Source organism: Salvelinus alpinus, chromosome 26, assembly GCF_045679555.1.
Source record: "Salvelinus alpinus chromosome 26, SLU_Salpinus.1, whole genome shotgun sequence".
Lineage (NCBI taxonomy): Eukaryota > Metazoa > Chordata > Actinopteri > Salmoniformes > Salmonidae > Salvelinus > Salvelinus alpinus.
The window spans coordinates 7,841,955-7,862,353 of NC_092111.1; the positions used below are offsets into that span (position 1 = coordinate 7,841,955).

The 20,399-nt window shown below is 42.8% G+C and overlaps 2 protein-coding genes across 5 annotated transcripts in view; one reads left to right on the forward strand and one right to left on the reverse strand.

Moving 5' to 3' along the window:
• The first annotated feature begins 1,333 nt into the window (after positions 1–1,333).
• LOC139554539 (proteasome subunit beta type-2-like) lies at positions 1,334–15,084 on the forward strand. Its single transcript, XM_071367413.1, has 6 exons — positions 1,334–1,566; positions 2,301–2,423; positions 2,608–2,678; positions 13,900–14,062; positions 14,332–14,381; positions 14,891–15,084. Exons 1-6 carry the CDS (start codon positions 1,476–1,478, stop codon positions 14,993–14,995), a joined length of 603 nt encoding a protein of 200 aa, XP_071223514.1. The 5' UTR covers positions 1,334–1,475; the 3' UTR covers positions 14,996–15,084.
• A 1,785-nt stretch (positions 15,085–16,869) lies between these two features.
• The window catches only part of LOC139554540 (transcription factor AP-2-epsilon-like), a 13,274-nt gene continuing 9,744 nt past the window's right edge, over positions 16,870–20,399 (reverse strand). For all 4 annotated transcript variants that reach the window (XM_071367416.1, XM_071367415.1, XM_071367418.1 and 1 more), the window contains exons 4-7: positions 19,550–19,781; positions 18,694–18,812; positions 18,221–18,359; positions 16,870–17,908 (exon numbers count right to left, since the gene is read on the reverse strand). In XM_071367416.1, coding sequence (XP_071223517.1) covers positions 17,647–17,908; positions 18,221–18,359; positions 18,694–18,812; positions 19,550–19,781 — 752 coding nt within the window. In that variant the 3' untranslated portion in view covers positions 16,870–17,646. The remainder of the gene's footprint in view (positions 17,909–18,220; positions 18,360–18,693; positions 18,813–19,549; positions 19,782–20,399) is intronic.

Here is a 20,399-nt window from a genome sequence, read left to right on the forward strand (position 1 = left end):
TGCTCCTGGATCATGTCCCCATTGGGCGCTCTCTCTCTCTTTACCTCTCTCTCTCTCTCTCTCTCTTTCCTTCTCTCCCTCCCTTTCTCTTTCACAAAAAGAGGAGAAGAGTGTCTTGGCAGGGTAATTAAGAATGGCCTCTAAACACAGGAGTATGGCAGGAATGCTCCAGATGAAAGTAAATGATTAAAATAATTACAGGCTCAGAGCTGACGAGCCGCAGTGTGGGGTGGCCGCCGGACATTTGTCGGTAATTAGATAATTAATCTGAATGCAAATGATGAGCCCTAACGAAGCAGTCAAGCTGAACCAGCGACAACTGCCGAGAGTGAAATAAGGGGAGAGAGAGAGAAATATGAAAATGAGTATAAAATATCCAGCCTCCAAAGTCAGCCTACCAACACACAAAGCCAACACACATCAGAATTGTAAATCAATAACTCTAGCATCCAGTTTGAGTGGAGCTTGTGCATAAAAAACTCCTCACATCTCTACATCTATAACTTTCACTCATTGTGACAAGTAGACATGAATAACTTGTTAAAAATACACAAGCCTACAAAGGGTGCCTGACAGTCAGAGCTCGAGCAACTGCATAGCAATTTCTAATGTTACAAGGTGCATTTCAGAGAGCTCAAACTGGAGGCTTACAGAGCCCAGAGAGACAGAAAAAGACAGAAAACTAATGATGAGTAATGCTAAGACTTTCTGCAAGCAATTTAAATGCATCTGCAAATTGTGTGTTTATGGCTTTCTAACCTGAGTGTTTATCATTCTCTAACCTGACATTCAGCAGGTTACAGAGTTTGGACCGAACAAACTGAGTGAGCAATCCCACTTGAAAACCAAAGCAAACGGAAATCATACTCAATAAAAATACAAATTCATTATACAATCTAAGATGTATTATAAAAAATCAATTTTGCTTTTATGCAGAATGTGTGTGTGTGTGTCTCTTTCTGTCTGTGTGTTCAACAGTTTTTTTAATGTTTCTTTGTTCTTTGATCTTGCTTTAGGCTATTAAACATCCCAATTTAATTCAATACAATTAAGTAGTCTGTATATTCCAGAGATACAGTAGATTGTACCACAATCATTTGCAGTAGGCTTTCAGTGGCAGCACCCAGACCTGGGTCATCACTAGTTACCACAGCCACAAAGTCATAAACCTCGCCCATTTCGACAATTTATATTTTTAAAATATTATTTTAAGCCTAACCCTAACCACACTGCTAATCTTATGCCTAGCCCTAACCTTAAATTCATGTTTTTTTTGTTTTCAATCATTTCTGACTTTGTGGCTGTGGTAACTAGTGGAAACCCTGGGTCACATGAGGAGAAAAGCGTCATATTTCATGACGTCAACATTATGCGCCTCTCATTCAAGTTTTGCTGTGTAATCTGAGGAAACGAACGAGGTTGCGTTGTTCCTCAGGCAAAGTTTTACTTCAAAATTGTTACTTGGAAGTTACAGTATGGAATATTTGATCGGAATTCAGGGACAAGACTTTGTCATAGTTGCTGCTGATAATGTTGCAGCCCACAGCATCGTTAAGATGAAACAGGGTATGACATTGCTCGTTTGCAGTTAGCTAGTCGCTAAGTTAGCCAGCTAGCTAAGTTAGCCAGCTAGCTAATGTTATTTAGCCTGCTTTTGTTAGCGTTGAACTCATTTGTAAAATCAGCAAAATGTCCTAAATGTTTGTCTCATACATTTCTGTTTTGAGTCATATGACGTTACTGAAACAATTATAATTGTTGTTACCTAGCTAGCTAAGCATGCTAGTTTACATGTTATGAGTTAACAGTAGTTTAGCAAACTTGCTAGCACCTATGTGAGCTAATTAGCTAGCAAGCTTCCTCCCTGGCCAATGAGTCGAGATCAGAAAAGCGGACACTAGCTACCGAATTGATTTGGCTTCCAGTTATCACCAACGTTTGTTTGCTAACAATCGTGTTGGAAGAGCTAGTAAGCTTGTTTACTTACATGTCCACGAACTCCAAACAGATTTGCAGATTTGCGCTAGCTACCTAAAAAGGCTAGCCATCTTGCTAACTCGCTTCATTCAATTGTGAAAGTGAAAGTAAGCAAGGAGCGCACACACTAGCAGGCCCAGATTATTATCAAAATGACTTGCAATATTTTCCTCAAAGTAAGAAACATCTGAACGAGTAGAGCTATTTGTAATCAAACTAACTTCAAGAATGTATTATTTGGCTTTATTTCCATACATCATGTTGAACATGTCACTGGAGTGCGTATGTGATTAAATAACTAACACCTTGTCTATCGCCCTCAGACCAGGACAAGATGTTCAAGCTGAGCGATAAGATTCTTTTGCTATGTGTGGGAGAGGCAGGAGACACAGTACAGTTTGCAGAGTACATTCAGAAGAATATTCAGCTATACAAAATGAGGAATGGTAAGTGCCACCCATTTCTTGTTTCTCTGGTGTCAAAATAAAGATGGCCTAGTACTACTCGTGCCACCGCTACTGACATATGTGCATTCAATACTCGTTGTGATTATTGTTTGGACATTTTATTCATGAATATTTTCCCCCCGGTTATGTGCTACCCCATGGTGACATCTGATGGGCCTTTCAGGTTATGAACTCAGTCCAACAGCAGCAGCCAACTTCACACGCAAGAACCTTGCAGACTACCTTCGAAGCAGGGTAATTATTTAATGTGGACCAATGCTTTTATTTCTTTCCAATGTAGCCTAGCATACCATACTGCGATACTCCAACGTTGCTCTGTGCTATTGCCACTTAGCCTGTGTCTGGGCTGGGCAAACCCATTTTGGTGATTTCTGGTATGTCATCAACATAAATCAATCACAGCACATTTTTGGACTCATTCAGCAGTTTTTACCTGAATAAATACAATACCATTGGAAGTTAAAGTTGAAAGTTAAAGTTATACTGATCAAAAATATAAACGCAACATGCAATCATTTCAACAATTTTACTGAGTTTAGGTTCATATAAGGAAATAAGTCAATTGAAAGAAATGAATTAGGCCCTAATCTATGGATTTCACCTAACAGCGCAGGGGCGCAGCCATGGCCTGGCTCCCAAGGGGTTGTGCTATACCCTCCCAGGCCCACACATGGCTGCCCACCAGCCCAGTTATGTGAAATCCAACCACTGGGGAGCCAGGCTCAGCCAATCAGAATGATTCCCCCCACACACAAAAGGTCTTTATTCCAGACAGAAATACTCCTCAGTTTCATCAGCTATCGGGTTGACTAGTCTCACACGATCCCGCTGGTTAAGAAGCCAGATGTGGAGTTCCGGGGCTGGTGTGATTACACGTGGTCTGCGGTTGTGAGGATGGTTGGACGTACTGCCAAATTCTCTAAAATGACGTTGGAGGTGGCTTGTGAAAATTCACTTCCCCCCCGGCAAAAGCTCTGGGGTACATTCCTGCAGTCAGCATGCCAATTGCACGCTCCCTCAACTTCAGACATCTGTTGCATTGTGTTGTGACAACTGCACATTTTAGTGGGCTTTTACCTGTGTAATGGTCATGCTGTTTAATCCGCTTCTTGATATGCCACACCTGTCAGGTGGATGGATTAACTTGACAAAGGAGAAATGCTCACTGACAGGGATGTAAACAAATTTGTGCGCACAATTTGAGAGAAATAAGCTTTTTGTGCGTATGGAACATTTCTGGGACCTTTTATTGTAGCTCATGAGACATGGGACCAACACTTTACATGTTGCGTTTTATATTTTTGTTCAGTATATATTCCTAAAACTTAAATTGAAAATGATGCAGCTTCCTGTTGACACGACATATTGATAAATAGCCTAATGTCAAAACAGTTTAAGTGTCCAAGTCAATATCTAATATGCAGAAAGTTTGATATATTGAAAACTTAAACATAAAATGTGTTATCTACACATACATTTAAAAAAAATTATGAACACCTTTTAAACTGCACACGCACCAAAAACCCTGTTATTTTGTCAATTGGCAATAAATTACTGATTGATTGGGGGGGGGGGGGTGCGCTGTTAACTTCCACAAGGCAAAAAAAAAACACTTGGAAACTGAATATATTTATGTCATTGGTTAGAGGAAAACCTGCATAACACAGATGGCTACATTTTAGAATGTTGCATTTTAATATGGCGGTCACCAAAACAGAAAGAAAAACAACACTGTTTAGTCAATCATGTCTAAATTCCTAATCTGTCCCTCTTCCTATCATGGTCACCTAATCATCCCCAGTTTGCAATTGGCTTATTCATCCCCCCTCCTCTCTCCTGTAACTATTCCCCAGGTCGTTGATGTAAATGAGAATGTGTCCTCAGTCAATTTACCTGGTAAAATAAAAATCTATTATCACTTTGATATCAATTGCGTGAGAGGGGGGAGATGAGGTTGCATGTCCTGAACTAACATGCTGACCAAACCGAACGCGCACATGTTGATTTTGTACCCCCCACACCAGACACGATCAGGATACTATGCAGGTTGAAATATGAAAACAAACTCTGAACCAATTATATTAATTTGGGGACAGGTTGAAAAGCATTAAACATTTATGGCAATTTAGCTAGTTGGCTTGCAGTTGCTAGCTAATTTGTCCTATTTAGCTAGCTTGCTGTTGCTAGCTAATTTGTCCTGGGATATAAACATTTAGGTATTTTACCTGAAATGCACAAGGTCCTCTACTCCGCCAATTAATCCACACAAACGGTCAATCGAATCGTTTCTAGTCATCTCTCTTCCTTCCAGGCTTTTTCTTCTCTTGACTTTATATTGCGATTTGCAACTTTCATAAATTAGGTGCATTACCGCCACTGACCTCGTTCGTCTTTCAGACACCCACGTGGGTATAACCAATGAGATGGCACGTGGGTACCTGCTTCTATAAACCAATGAGGAGATGGGAGAGGCAGGACTTGCAGCGCGATCTGCGTCACAAATAGAACTGACTTCTATTTTAGCCCATGGCAACGCAGACGTTCGTTGGCGCGCACAAGCAGTGTGGGTGCAATAATTGAATAATATAGATTTCTACATTTATTTTGCAACGCTCGCGCATGCGACGCGAGCAGTGTAGTCAGCCTGTAAGGCTCCTATCTATATTTTGGAATGGTGGATGTTGATTTCAGGAGGCTGCCATCACAGAAAATAGGTATATTTTTTCTTTGCTTATCTTCAACGAAACACAACCCACCATAGGATACCAACAGTGACAACAGTTTGCTGCTATTTAAGGGATAGTTTGACTGTCAAATCTGAGTATTGGTGTGTGGCCGCGACTTTTATACAGAGACCGCCCCGAATTATCAGTGTCATTTGATAAAGAAAATCATAATTGCAGTCTTGCGACCCAGTGCGTATGACAAAACCAAAGATGTGAATCTGTTTTAAACTGGTTGGAACCAAAATAATTTTACAATCGTTTAGTTCTGAACAGAACCCCCCCCAAAAAGTTTTCATTCCAATGTTCTGACCAGCAAAAAAAAAAAAATCTGGCTTATATCGTAGATTTTTTAACCTGTGAAATCAACAGTATTTTACTTTTTGCTCATTGCATTACTTCACCAATCAGTGCGGATCTTTCAGACAAGCTAGTTGTTTACATGCATGATAGACATACACGTGTAGCAAATGGCTCGAGAGAGGGTAGAGGAGGCGGCTTGAAGCACTGTGCATCTTGTTATGACATGTATTATATGAATTAGGTCCACAGAATTATACTTAGGAGCTGTTTCTATAGAGGAACTTTGAATGCCCTTTGAGCGCTAGCTAGCTAACAAGCTTGAGCGAGGTAGCTAGCTAACGAGCTTATGTGCGCACCAGAATTAAAAACACATCTTACCTTGTTGTAGTTAATTAATCCAATGTGGAATGTGATAACTAGGCCTATAGTATCCTTAACTAGCATTGAAAATGTTAATCCATACATCTCTAGGTAATCAAAAAGCTCTCTCCCTGTCTACTGAATCAAGCTTGTAACGTCGGTACAGTAGCCTATGCTTTGGAGGGGCAGGTAGCCGAAACACACAGGCAAAGATTTTCAGCTTGCAGGTACGCTGGAGTAAGTTTCTAAGTGAGTTTGCATAGGGGTTTTTCTATAAATCATGGGGCCAATGTGTGACATTGGGATAAACAAAACCGATTTTTATCCAGTTCCACATGTGTACTTAGAGGAATATATGCACATTGGCACACAACTCCACCTATGCAACAACATAGGCCTAGGACTATACATCCTTTAAGCAGGACTCATAGAGACATTGGCAAGTCAAATTCAAGGACGTCTTCAAGCACTTAATTGTAATTTTTATATAATTGTACATAAGACTTAATATAGACCCCCCCCCAAAAAAAAAAGTGTAAAAAAGTAGGCCATTATCACTTTAAGAATAATGCATTGATATTCAAATTATTATTACATTTTAAATTATGTGAGAATGTGGAATTGCCTGACTAAATAAATTGGATGCATGCATGGAGATTTTTCTGTAGCCTATGTGGCCGACACAGGCACACACAATAAAGCCATAAATAGCTGTAGCATTAATCTCACCATGGCTGTTTTTTTAATGAGCAACCAACCAAAAACCTTGTTCCCTTTTGTAATGGAGGGATTTGTATAGGAAGCCAAGTTAAAGCCAGCATTAGATGTTGTCGTCCTCAAAACTACACATAGTTTTACCGCAACAGAGTAGCGCAACACCTTTCAATAGAAACGGCTGGAAACAAACCAGAGTGGCCAAAAACAATTATTAAAATGAAATCGCAAATAATTATAAGGGAGCAGGAGACCCTTTTGGCTACAATAATTACAAGGACTTCTCAAGCACCAACTTTAGGAAATGTCTGATTTTCAAGGTATGTCTGTTCCAGTACTTGAATTTCTGAGCTTCAACAAGTTCAAGTAGCCTAGGCTACTTCAAGCCCCTTGTAGTATTGTTTTTAAAATTGCAGGTGTAACATGGAAACCAAAATGTATTTGTCGTGTTATTTCATTACCAGATCTACTAGGCTATGTCATTTGTCATCTTTATATACATAATAATTAATAGGAATAATGTTGGGCGCTGCGAAATAGTCTATGATTGCGCACAGTATACTCCGTGTCTAATCGAGGAGCAAGCACATGAAAACACAAACTCATTACCTTGACGCTTTCTCTGTTCAATCTAACGACACCCTGCTGAAAATCAAGCAGAGAACAGATGATCAACATCAATACGCTAGGGATACTAGATCCAACGTGGATCCGGGCTGTCTTCACCGGCGTAGCGAATGAGACATAAATATTTTGGACGTTCCTCGCCAACACCTTTATTCCAGCACTTGGACTGTTGTGATACTCAAACAGCTATTGGTCACTTGACTGTCATTCAGGAAATTATTTCCAGGATAAGACGTGTGAAAATATCACAATGTAATTCTTTTTTGACCTTTATTTAATTAGGCAAGTCAGTTTAGAACAAATTCTTATTTTCAATGACGGCCTCGGAACAGTGGGTTAACTGCCTTGTTCAGGGGCAGAACGACAGATTTTTACCTTGTCAGCTCGGGGATTCGATCTTGCAACCTACTTGTCCAACGCTCTAACCACTAGGCTACCTGCAGCCCCTAATTAAACAGCTCAACACCAAATGCGCATCCAGCAAGTATTATGCATCATTATTGAAGGACCACATTAATGACATTATTGATTTAGGTTTTAAGTATCAGGGTCAGGTGACTGTTTTGGTTAGAAGCATTCGATTTTCCAATTGCATACATTTTGGGGGATTTGTGTGCACATAAACTGTTTTCACCCCGTAACATAAGGAGACACGAAATGTTACGTAGTTATGCTGTGTTTCTGATATCTATATACAAAAAAAACTGTCCAACAGCTAGATCCAGGATTCTTACAGGGTTCAAGTTCAATGTATAATTTAACGGATTAATACTTCATATATGATATAACTACAAGTTCCACTGCCATAAATGCAAGGACAGAAAAGTATTGTTTTATGTCAAACGATTTTGGACAAGTATGTCAAGACACCAAACATGAGAAATTAACAGGTTTTAAATTAATTTGATTAAATATAGCAATGTTCCCCCTTATAGCTTAATGTAATGCCATGATTTTTTTTTTATAGATATCATCAATGACTTATTGACATCTATAACAAGTTGTCCAGCATAGGAAATCCTCACTGGTACCCTAGTTTATAAATACCCATAGGCACTTTGTTTTGTTGTGGCACTATAAAGAAAAATGCCTGGGACGTAAAATACCGTTAACTGGTTCCCATGCTTTTAAAATAACGGTTCTGTTCCGGAACAGTATGAATCACTTTCGTTCCGTTTCTGTTCCTTGAAAACATTTTATTTTCATGTTTTCAGTTAATGTTCCTTGGACCGCTTCCAACCCCTGGTTTTAAGCACTTGATCTTGTATCATCGTGTTGACCAATCTGAGGTTTAAAAAGAAAAGATGTGTAATTCCCCCCAATTCGATGTGGTCAAAACGTCAGCTTGTGTAATGTAGTAACACATACTGTCCACATGAAAAGTAGCGTAAATATACATTAATTAGATATGACAAAATAATCTTATTTTAGGATGATGGTGAATTATTTGTTCAAATATCACATAGCTATATTTCTCACTAGTTTAACCATTTTTAAAGAGGGGGGGGGAAATGCTCCTAAGCTAAGTTTTACCAGGAGCTCTGGACTAGAGCATCAGTAGGGTCTGTGCAGCGGGCTGAATGTTTGACGTCCCTACTATGTCACATTCAGGTCGGAATTCAGTCTAACTGCGGCACTTGCGGCACTTAACTTTTGCGGAGCGCGAGACATTCCCATTTGTTTTCCGAGGAGAACTGGGCACAAGCATGCCTGCCTCTTCCAGTGAAGCAGCAAAAAAAAAAAAACTACTGCTGTCATGACGCGCTAGTGGAGCACACGTTACACGCATCTTGTGTCCGTTGTGCACCTCTACTATGTCAGTCTGCGATGTGGGCAACGAGTTTATTTTGACTGATCCCAGAGACTGTTGTCAATATGTTGCGAGTTGTGGCCTAAGTGTCGCTCCAGTCTCAAGGGTAGGCAACACCTGCGGCAGAAATGAAGCGCAACCCACCGGGAGCCTGTCCTACCACTCCCTGGTGTGAAGCATTGAACGTGTGTGTATGAAGATTGTGTGTGTGCCCGAAGGAGAGTGTGGGAAGGACATCCGAGTCAAGTCTCCTCGTATCCGTCCCTCTAAGTCTCATATGGTTGCGGCGAGGTTAATATGTTAGGAGTAGTGCAGCCGCTGCCTGTCACAATAGCAGAAGGATGAAAATAATTACAAAAAACAATTAGTGGGGCTGAGGAGGGAATGTGGGACACAAGGAGGGGGGAGCGGAGGGAGTGAGAGAGGGAGGCTAGAAAGGGGGGCAGTCCCAAGGGCTTTGAACTAGGCCCAGAAGTCAACACGGCACAGAAGGGCGTGTGCAAGTGAGAATCGGTGTTACAGTTGGGCTGCTACTGTTTCAATATGTGCTTTAGATATCGGATAACAGTACAAAATATTCCCGAATTCATGCTTGCCCAAAGGCAGTAAAACCTTTTCTTTCTTTTTTTACCCTGTGGTACATACAGTGGGGAGAACAAGTATTTGATACACTGCCAATTTTGCAGGTTTTCCTACTTACAAAGCATGTAGAGGTCTGTAATTTTTATCATAGGTACACTTCAACTATGAGAGACGGAATCTAAAACAAAAATCCAGAAAATCACATTGTATGATTTTTAAGTAATTAATTTGCATTTTATTGCATGACATAAGTATTTGATACATCAGAAAAGCAGAACTTAATATTTGGTACAGAAACCTTTTGTTTGCAATTACAGAGATCATACGTTTCCTGTAGTTCTTGACTAGGTTTGCACACACTGCAGCAGGGATTTTGGCCCACTCCTCCCTACAGATCTTCTCCAGATCCTTCAGGTTTCGGGGCTGTCGCTGGGCAATACGGACTTTCAGCTCCCTCCAAAGATTTTCTATTGGGTTCTGGTCTGGAGACTGGCTAGGCCACTCCAGGACCTTGAGATGCTTCTTACGGAGCCACTCCTTAGTTGCCATGGCTGTGTGTTTCGTGTCGTTGTCATGCTGGAAGACCCAGCCACGACCCATCTTCAATGCTCTTACTGAGGGAAGGAGGTTGTTGGCCAAGATCTCGCGATACATGGCCCCATCCATCCTCCCCTCAATACGGTGCAGTCGTCCTGTCCCCTTTGCAGAAAAGCATCCCCAAAGAATGATGTTTCCACCTCCATGCTTCACGGTTGGGATGGTGTTCTTGGGGTTGTACTCATACTTCTTCTTCCTCCAAACACGGCGAGTGGAGTTAGACCAAAAAGCTCTATTTTTGTCTCATCAGACCACATGACCTTCTCCCATTCCTCCTCTGGATCATCCAGATGGTCATTGGCAAACTTCAGACAGGCCTGGACATGCACTGGCTTAAGCAGGCGGACCTTGCGTGCGCTGCAGGATTTTAATCCATGACGGCGTAGTGTGTTACTAATGGTTTTCTTTGAGACTGTGGTCCCAGCTCTCTTCAGGTCATTGACCAGGTCCTGCCGTGTAGTTCTGGGCTGATCCCTCACCTTCCTCATGATCATTGATGCCCCACGAGGTGAAATCTTGCATGGAGCCCCAGACCGAGGGTGATTGACCGTCATCTTGAACTTCTTCCATTTTCTAATAATTGCGCCAACAGTTGTTTCCTTCTCACCAAGCTGCTTGCCTATTGTCCTGTAGCCCATCCCAGCCTTGTGCAGGTCTACAATTTTATCCCTGATGTCCTTACACAGCTCTCTGGTCTTGGCCATTGTGGAGAGGTTGGAATCTGTTTGATTGAGTGTGTGGACAGGTGTCTTTTATACAGGTAACGAGTTCAAACAGGTGCAGTTAATACAGGTAATGAGTGGAGAACAGGGGGGCTTCTTAAAGAAAAACTAACAGGTCTGTGAGAGCCGGAATTCTTACTGGTTGGTAGGTGATCAAATACTTATGTCATGCAATAAAATGCAAATTAATTATTTAAAAATCATACAATGTGATTTTCTGGATTTTTGTTTTAGATTCCGTCTCTCACAGTTGAAGTGTACCTATGATAAAAATTACAGACCTCTACATGCTTTGTAAGTAGGAAAACCTGCAAAATCGGCAGTGTATCAAATACTTGTTCTCCCCACTGTATATCCTTGTTTATGTATATTGAATTTCCGTACGCTGTTCTCAGTTCTCGCAGGGCTTCCAAACAGTTTCTCCTCGACATCCCACACCTTCCTTTAGCTGTGCTCTCCAATTCACACCCACCCCAGAGTATTTGGACATGCACATATGTTATACAAACACGTTTTCCACTCGCTCCGGAACATTTCTGAATATTTCTCTCCCGTCCACCTGAGTGGAGGGTCGCGAAGCTGTTAAGTGAGAAGGATGTCTCTTGTGGTTCGAAAACGTCAGGGGATGAGTGGTGGTGATAGAGCTTGGCATTGGGGGGGGATGCACTGTGTACCTACCAGGAATCCAGAAAAGCAAATGGGCCTCTCGCTAACCCCAGGTGCGAGCGCCAAGCGTCAGCGATGGTGTGAGAGAGAGCAGCCTGAAGTCAACTGCATTATGTATTTCAAAAACTTTATTCTTAAAATGGACAGCACAGCCACTGTTCTTGTTTAAAACGTGAGCGGTGATGGACTTCACATGCTTTCTCTGTTATAAACCATTACCTCAGTCGTATGTAGCCTCTTGGGTTGTATCCCAAAGAACAAGTAAACCCTCTTGCTTTATTTAAAGATTTAGCAAAAAGGCCACGGCAACAGTTTGTCTGGGGCTAGTGTTGCATATGGGGTTTTTGTTTTTAAGTACAGCGCGGGCACAAATAATTACTAGTGCCATATTGCACATGACTCCCCTGTTCCAGCACAGATGAACAATTAATACAGCAGATTGAGGGGAAATGCCAATAAAGAGAACATGTCCTGGGGCACAGTGCAAAGAGGGTGGGAGGGAGGGCACGGTGCAAAGAGAGGGGGAGGGAAGGAGAGAGGGAGCGAGCGCTGGCACGTGGAAGACGAGAGGGAGAGCGAGCGGGGTTGATTTACCACGGTTCACTTCGTGCATCACCAGACACAACCATACATCCTTCTTTTTAGTTGAATGCCGAATACCGTTGGACACCCCATCTCTCTGGTGTGTGTGTTTGGGTTCTTTTGAAGACATATGTGTTTGGGACTTGGCGTGAGTTCAGGTGCTGGATTTAACGAGCCTGCTGCCTGGTGGCCTCCGAGGTGACAAGAGGAGGAAGGGTTATTTCGATGCCAGCTCCAGCACTGTATTTTTACGCCGTAACCTGTAAGACAGGTGTTGCTCGGGTGAGTGCGGGTGACGCCACGGGTGTTTCCCGGTGCACACCAATGAGTTCAGGCATGGCCTGGCGAGACATATCACCCATTTACATTTACATTTAAGTCATTTAGCAGACGCTCTTATCCAGAGCGACTTACAAATTGGAAAGTTCATACATATTCATCCTGGTCCCCCCGTGGGGAATGAACCCACAACCCTGGCGTTGCAAGCGCCATGCTCTACCAACTGAGCCACACGGGACCACAGGGAGCGTGACAAGTCCGCCTTTCTTTCCCCTGTAGAAAGGGTCTCGCACATACACAACATTGATACTTGGGGCAGGTGTTCAGATTACAGCAGGTTACTGCAGCTCAGGGGATGTCACGTTCGACATCCACTGTGTCTCTCTCCCTCTAGGACTGGGTTCACATGCAAAGCTTAGCTGCTGAATTGTAATGTTAGTTTCATAGCGTCAGTGGGTTTAACTCATTTGAACCGGAAACTCCGCAATTGTCAAACGTCAATCCAGGGCGCGGCGCCATGACCGCTTTCTGTAACTTCAATTTGTCCTGATAGGGGGATTATAACAAGGAGGGAGGATGGTGAAAGGGGAGTCTTGCGAACGCGGAGAAGAGCTCGTTGAAATGGAGTGGCTAGAAGGGTAAAAAGTCATTTTAAGGGAGAGGGAAGGAGGGAGACTACTTCAGAAGTTTTTAATGAGCCCTGGCGTTACTCCAGGGCATAGGGTGAAGGCGGGAGTGGGGGGGTGATGGAGGGAGCAGCGGGGGTCCGTTTCCCAGCAGATGTCACACTGCCAGTGACACCACAACCCCCCCCCCCCCCCCTCAGTCCTCTCCAACACCCCTCAGTCCTCTCCAACCCACCTAACCCCCCTCAGTCCTCTCCAACCCACCTAACCCCCACCCAACCCGTCTAACCCCCCTCCATCTACCCCCCCCCCCTCCAGGTTGTGGCAGTTTCACACCCCTCCCTGTTGTCTTGTGCTGCTGCTGTTTTATCTTCCGTTTTGTTGACTCCCAAATCAAAGCTGATCATTAATAGCAGCGACGTTTGAACAATCTGAAAATAAACTGTCACTGGGTATCTTTTTAGTTGCCTTCTATTGTGCTCTTAATCACACTGCCGCTTCCTAGTGTCCGGCACCCAGCTTGTGCAATGATAGTTTGGTGTGCTGACCGTGGAGAGAAATCGCTAGAGAAGGTGTATTATTAAATCGTTTAGTCTCTATGGGACTGACTATTGGTCAATGTCGTAACACCAACCTCGGAGGATAATAACAGAGGAAGAGAAAACAGGACATTGTTGTTTGGATGCGGACTTAGAATTGTAATTGTGTGTTATAATTTTCTGTTTATCGTCCTTCATCACATCCCCATTGTGAGAACGTTGTCAACACGGTCATGTCAAGATATGGCGACAGTATCGCCGTAACAATCCCAATTGTTTTTCCATATCTTCACTGACCCATACCTCTCCTTTCCTCTCTCACCAGACTCCCTACCATGTGAACCTGTTGCTGGCTGGGTTTGATGAGACGGACGGCCCAGGGCTCTACTACATGGATCACCTGTCTGCTCTGGCCAAGGCCCCCTTCGCTGCCCACGGCCACGGAGCCTACCTCACCCTGTCTATCCTCGACCGCTACTACAGACCAGGTGGGATCGCTCTCTCTCTCTCGCTCTCTCTCTTACTGTTCCTCTATTTTATTGGCCTCTTTATCTCTCCCTTTTCTCCTCTTTCTGCCTCCGTCGCTCACTATCTTCTGTTCCATTCCTCTTCTCGGGTTCCCCTATTCTCTCTCTCTCAACACTCCAACGGGATTTAATATTAAATGATTGACGAGTTCTTCTATTTAAGTTCAACTTCATCTGGACGTGAAGCTAACCATATCTCTCTTGTCTCTCTCATCACTCTCATGCTTCAGATTTGACTCGGGATGAAGCCATGGACCTGCTGAAGAAGTGCATTGAGGAGGTGAGCTCGGTTCTTTTCTCTGCTTAGAGCTAACTGAATAATGGCACTGTGCTTCATCACCACCACCTTTATGGGGCGGCAGGTAGCCTTGTGGTTAGAGTGTTGGGCCAGTAACCGAAAGGATGCTGGATCAAATCCCCGAGCTGACAAGGTAAAAAAAAATGTTCTTCTGCTCCTGAACAAGGCAGTTAACCCACTGTTCCCCTGTAGGCCGTCATTGTAAATAAGAATTTGTCTTAACTGACTTGTCTAGTTAAATAAAATAAAAACTATTTGTGGGGTTTCAAGTCATCACATTTGGAAATGTTACTGGATAATCACATTCAGCAATCGGGTGCATGTGACTTTAATTTGTCAAATTGAGATGTGTTTATATTAGGAAAATATTTTGCGAGAACTGTTCAATGAACAGCCATAACATGCATATAGCTTTGTTTCTCCTATACACTTGCATTGGTATATGACTCATGACCTAACTCCCCCTCCCTCTCGCTCTCTTTCCGCTCCAGCTGAACTACCGCTTCATCCTCAACCTGCCCTCCTTCAGCGTCCGTTTGATTGACAAGGACGGCATCCATGACCTGGAGAAGCTTATCCCTGTGGGCGCCAAGTGACCGCTCACTGCTTACCCCTAATGCCCACATTTTTGTACCGTAGACCTTGCTCTTTATGTTCCAATAAAACATGACGCACTGTTGAGATATCTTTTTGTCCTCGTAGTGCTTTCTTCAGGGTCCCCTATAAAGAGAACAGCCTTCTGGCTGTGTTCTCTTGTTGACGCTGTAATCTGTGTGTGTGCTCCTCTGTGTTTGTATGTGTCCTGTACGTGCGTTGTCGACCATGAGAAAGTGGAGAGCCGTATGATCAGAAATGAATAATGAATACAAATATATAATAATAATGATGGACCTTTTCATCTAAAAGTACCTAAATTAAATGTGGGTATTTTATTGACTTTATTTCTGCTGTAGTTAAGTACCAAATAAATTATAATTACATTTTACAGATGTGTATTCTGTACACAGTATATTTTAAGTATTATGTTTATATACTATATACATAGCCTATTGACTCTTACCTACAGTGGTGTAAAGTACTAAAGTAGTTTTTTGGGGTATCTGTACTTTTATATTTTTGACAACTTTTAATTTTACTTCACTACATTCCTAAAGAAAATAATGTGTGTTGTACTTCATACATTTTCCCTGACACCCAAAAGTACTCATTACATTTTGAATGCTTAGCAGGACAGGAAAATGGTTTATTTCAATAAAAACTGCCGTCTGGTTTGCTTAATATAAGCAATTTTAAATTATTTATTTTTGAAACTTAAGTATATTTAAAACCAAATACTTTGATGCTTTTATTCAAGTAGTATTTTACTGGGTAACTTTCTATTAAGGTATATTTTACTAAAGTATGACAATTGGGTACTTTTCCCACCACTGATTATGTAGCTGTAACAAGTATCACCCTAATTTTCCTCTGCATTCAGGAAAAACTAAACCGCTATACATCCGGATAGGAAAACTGGGCCACGGTAGTGAACATCAAGCCAGTGTGTCTCCAACTCCTCTCTCCTATATCACAGACAGGTGATTAATAAACATTAAACAATCCCTCCTCTCCCAAACACACCGGAATCTGACGGGAAGAGCAGCATATGTTTGCCTGGAGGCACAGCGAGATGGAGAACAACCCTGCTGAGTGTCAGATATTGGAGAGGGAGGGGGAGAGAGAGGGAGGGAGGGGCAGGTCACAGGGAGATAGATGGATGGGGGAATTGACACTTGGGGTAATATGGAGGGAGGGGGCAGGTAAGGAGGTGAAGAGAATGGAGAGAACCAGAGAGTACGAGCAGGTGATGAGAGGTGGTGTAACAGATGAGGGAGGGGGACGGGAGCTGAGTTGTGGAGTTTGTTGTGCACTGCGGTCGTGGCGGTCTCCCAGGTACCGGTGGGGCTGGCTGCTGCCTGGCGCGGTGACACAGTTGCCGCTGTGATGGTTAGGGATCGCTTTCACCTCATCGCTTTGGTGTAAATGGGCTCTGAATTTTGAGTGGCCCCCGGGGTGCAAGTTCGCATCAGTAATTATTTTGTGTGTGTGTGAGAGAGAGAAAGCGAGGTGGGTAGTGTGTCTATGGTTAATCATGTGGTGAATTGCTACTCTTTCAGAATATTCAGTTTTTGTAATGATTAGCAACAAATATTTTTTTTTAAACTTTTTTGTAAATATTTGAATTGAATATCTTAAAAATTATTCTTCAGATTTTTTATATTATTTTCTAATCACCAGAAATTGTACTTTTTTTAAACCATTAATATTTTGAAGATAGATCTATTTTATAGCCAGTGGCTTGTAGGTATTAAACTCCTGAATAAATAAACGTATTAGAATAATCCTTGAATTGACATTAAAAATACTGCCGTAGGAAAAGCATCCTTTCACCATTATCGACAGTGAATGATAAAACATGATACCCAGACAGTCCGCATCAGTGATTCTTTAATAATATATTACATTTATGCCGTAATACAATAATTATAACAGTAATAACATTAACAATAAACATACACAGTAAGTACAAAATGATTAGGTTTTTTTCTTAACTTACCCACACCTACCCTCCCCTTCAACAATAGCTGCCTCTGACACCACGCCCCCATGCCCACCCCCAAAAACTCAATACCCAGCAGCACCCACATAGAATCGTAGTACACAAACTGCCCATCCTATGGGGTGGAGTTGGACGGTATCCAATGTCCAGATGAGGAACAAGCAAAACTGAGAAAGTTGGTTGTAATGGATATGGCTCATCTCTTGTGACGAGATGTTTTCAAAGCGGGTCCAAGTCCAGACAGTCAAACAGACCTTGAAGGGAAGTAACATAGAGATAAATAGTTGTATCTCTTTGGGAAGTAGAGGGGGATCCTATGAATGCAGGTTGGGGTATCATCTTGACAGTCAGACAGGGACAGAAGACCAGAACTCATCCAGAAAATGTCATTGGCAGTTAGAATTGGACACTGCCTAGAAAACCAGCAGCCCAGAAGAAAAAGTCCATGCGTCTTTGAGTGAGGTGGCCGACACATATACAGTACAAACATCACCACGCCCTTCCCTGTGAGGGATCGGGCCATAGCAGGAATTTCAGAAAGAAATCTCAGTCATTGTCTTCATAAAGGAGGCTACGAGAAGATGGAATAGAGAAATCAGTCCGTCCGTCAACCTCCAATCTCCATTCTCCTCCAAAGATGTAGTTTCATTATTTGCGGTGCTTCATCTCCTTCTCGTGGTGGCCCTTGCCAGCCCCCTGGTCCTTGTCCAGCATTTTGATGGCCTCCACCAGGTAGCTCTGGAAGGCGGAGAGGGCGGCGCAGATAGCAGGGGTACCGAAGCCGTGGGTGAGCAGGCTGAAGTGGGTAAGATTGCTCTGGACCCCGTGCTCCAGACAGGGGTTGGGACGACTCGCCCCCAGAGGAGAGCGGTCCTGGGACATCAGGTCCACAAACTCCTTGCAGATATCCCTGAGGAGAAAAAGTAGGAGAAGGGTTAGAATTGTTCAATGCTAACGTTAGTTTTGAATAAAATGTTCTTCATTATACCCGTTAACATTTTCAGGTCAACATGTAACAATGTAATGGGACGATAATCACTGTCATTAAATCTGTACACATTTCCTAAATAGCTTTGTCTGCTTAAGTTGAGCTGAAAATCTTTCACTCAATGCACACTATGTATATCTGTTTGTATATGCGATACTGGAGATTGTTCAGTATTAGTGAGACTATCAACTGTAAGAGTATACTAGGCCCAGACGGGGATTATGAGCCACTCACTTGGTGGCCAGCAGCATACTGCGTCGTGTGGGAAGCTGCTCGGGGTCACTCTGCCTACACAGATACTCTGCTGTCGCTCTGGCAGGGAACTCCGTCTCGCACACGTACCCAAAGTCACGGGCCAGGTGGACCGCCTCACCTGGGAAGAGATAGAAAAGGTTAGTGAATGACCGGATGTCAATTTGGAAGGTTGGCAGGAAATAAGGCAAAACATAGCTCTTTGTGTGATGCTCTTGTTTGGATTCACTATTGGTTTATGTTACTGAAGGGACTCACGTTGTTATTACCAATTTACATTCAATTTAATTGTGCAAATACATTGTTGTTGAAAAGTGAATTACAGTGGCAGTAGATTTTACTAGAGATTTTACTAAGCGATAACTGGGAAGTATGTCCTCTACCTAGAGTTGTTCTTTAAATCTGTGTGTGTGTGTGTCTGTCAGTACGTCTACAAGTCACTGTGGGCCCCTTACCCTCCACTAGAGCCGTCAGGAGGGTGACGTTGGCGGCCTTGCGTCGCCCGGCGGGGAGATTAAGCCCGATCTTTTCCAGACGCTCTCTCAGACAGCGCCCGCCATTCTTTGACTTTGCCCTGAGGGAGGAGAGAGGAGACAGAGGGAGCAGCTTAAGACCTGTCTGTGTGACCACGTAACAAACCACTGAGCCTAGTCCCTGGCTGCTCACTGAGTGTCCTCATGGCCATAGTCTAGTGCTGCTGCCACTTGAGGGTTTCATTTCATACCCAGCCACCATCATGTCCTGAGACATCTTAAGACCTGTCAATTAAAGACGTCTGGAAGACGTGTTCAAAAGTGAAGACGTCTGGATGACATGTCTATGGACGCATCTTAAAGACACCTCAAGACATCTTAAATATAGAAGACGTCTTAGAAATAATGCGACGTTTTAAGGAACACTATAAATAGTATTTCTGTGATTCCATTGCTTTTTACCCCTTTTTCTACAGTTAGATATGGTGCCGAAGAATTTCATAGTAGGCAATGATTTGAAATATGAACCACTGTAATATAATGTATGAACAACGAACAGGAAAAGCGCTTCATTAAAAAAAAAAGATGCATTAAAAATGAATAGAGGAATTTAAAATGTTTTGTATAATGTATGCATTATTACATTCTCTGTGGAGGAGTGGGACTTTTCTCACTGGATACATTAAGCAATCAGGGGTGACAAATAATGTATTCTATGGTTCAGAATACATGAATATATCTATTGTTCAGACTTTTCTTATTTGATTTATTATCATGTGTGAAGCCTCTCCACTGTTTCTCTCTCCCCACCCCTAACTCCAAACCCCACCCCTCTCACCTGCGCAGGACTCCGCCCAACAGGGAAGCGTTCAGGCACTCAGGCGGGGCCAGCCGTCGCTGCACCTCCCCCACGGTGACCTTGTACTTGGAGGTGGAGCTGAGGAGGGAGAGGCGGCCGGGGACGGAGCAGAAAACCTCCCCTGGGTTGGACACGGAACCAATCCCTAGACCATCCTTACTGAGGTGGAGAGCCGACAGGGACGAGCCGTTCAGCTTGGAGGGGATGGGAACTGTGGAGAGAGAGAGAGAGAGAGAGAAGGGAGGGAGGGAGAGATCGAGACAGATAGAGAGAGACGGGGAAATGGCGAGATAGGAAGAGAAGGAGAGATGACAGAGGGAGAAAAAAAGAGTGAATAAAAATCATATTTCCACAATCCTTTCTAATAGACTTGAAAAATGGTCCTCCTTGATGTTCTAATGAAAGTCATGTGTTTATTACATTTACAGCTCTATTTCTGGTACCACTATTGTTGTTGTTGGGGTCACAGCAGCTGGGTGCCATGTTTCTTTTAAGTAACACATCTCATATAGATCTTATTCACGCCTCACTACTTTCACAGTCGCTTTTCTCTGACTGCTAAGCTTGAAGACCTTCATTCTCATGTTGCTACAACGTCAATTGCCACTTTACAGGTTTAAAAATGGGGACAGGCAACACTATCATATGAACGCAAATTATAGAATTGCCGTGGCTAAGACAGCATTTGAACCGTCAAAATCGGAAGCGTTGTGGTGATATTTGCCGTTTACTTGAGAGGAGTATTCGAAAAATGATTACGATTTAAATTGCCATTCAGTTCCTAATAATGATTTGTGTTGACGTTAAAAAAAATTGGTCCCCTTAGCTT

Excerpts from the sequence above, each read along its gene's own strand:
- LOC139554539 (XM_071367413.1), top strand. The coding sequence starts at position 1,476 with ATGGAATATTTGATCGGAATTCAGGGACAAGACTTTGTCATAGTTGCT. Across the intron at positions 2,424-2,607 it reads GCTATACAAAATGAGGAATG|GTTATGAACTCAGTCCAACA; the intron begins GTAAGTGCCACC and ends TGGGCCTTTCAG. Across the intron at positions 14,382-14,890 it reads TGAAGAAGTGCATTGAGGAG|CTGAACTACCGCTTCATCCT; the intron begins GTGAGCTCGGTT and ends TTTCCGCTCCAG.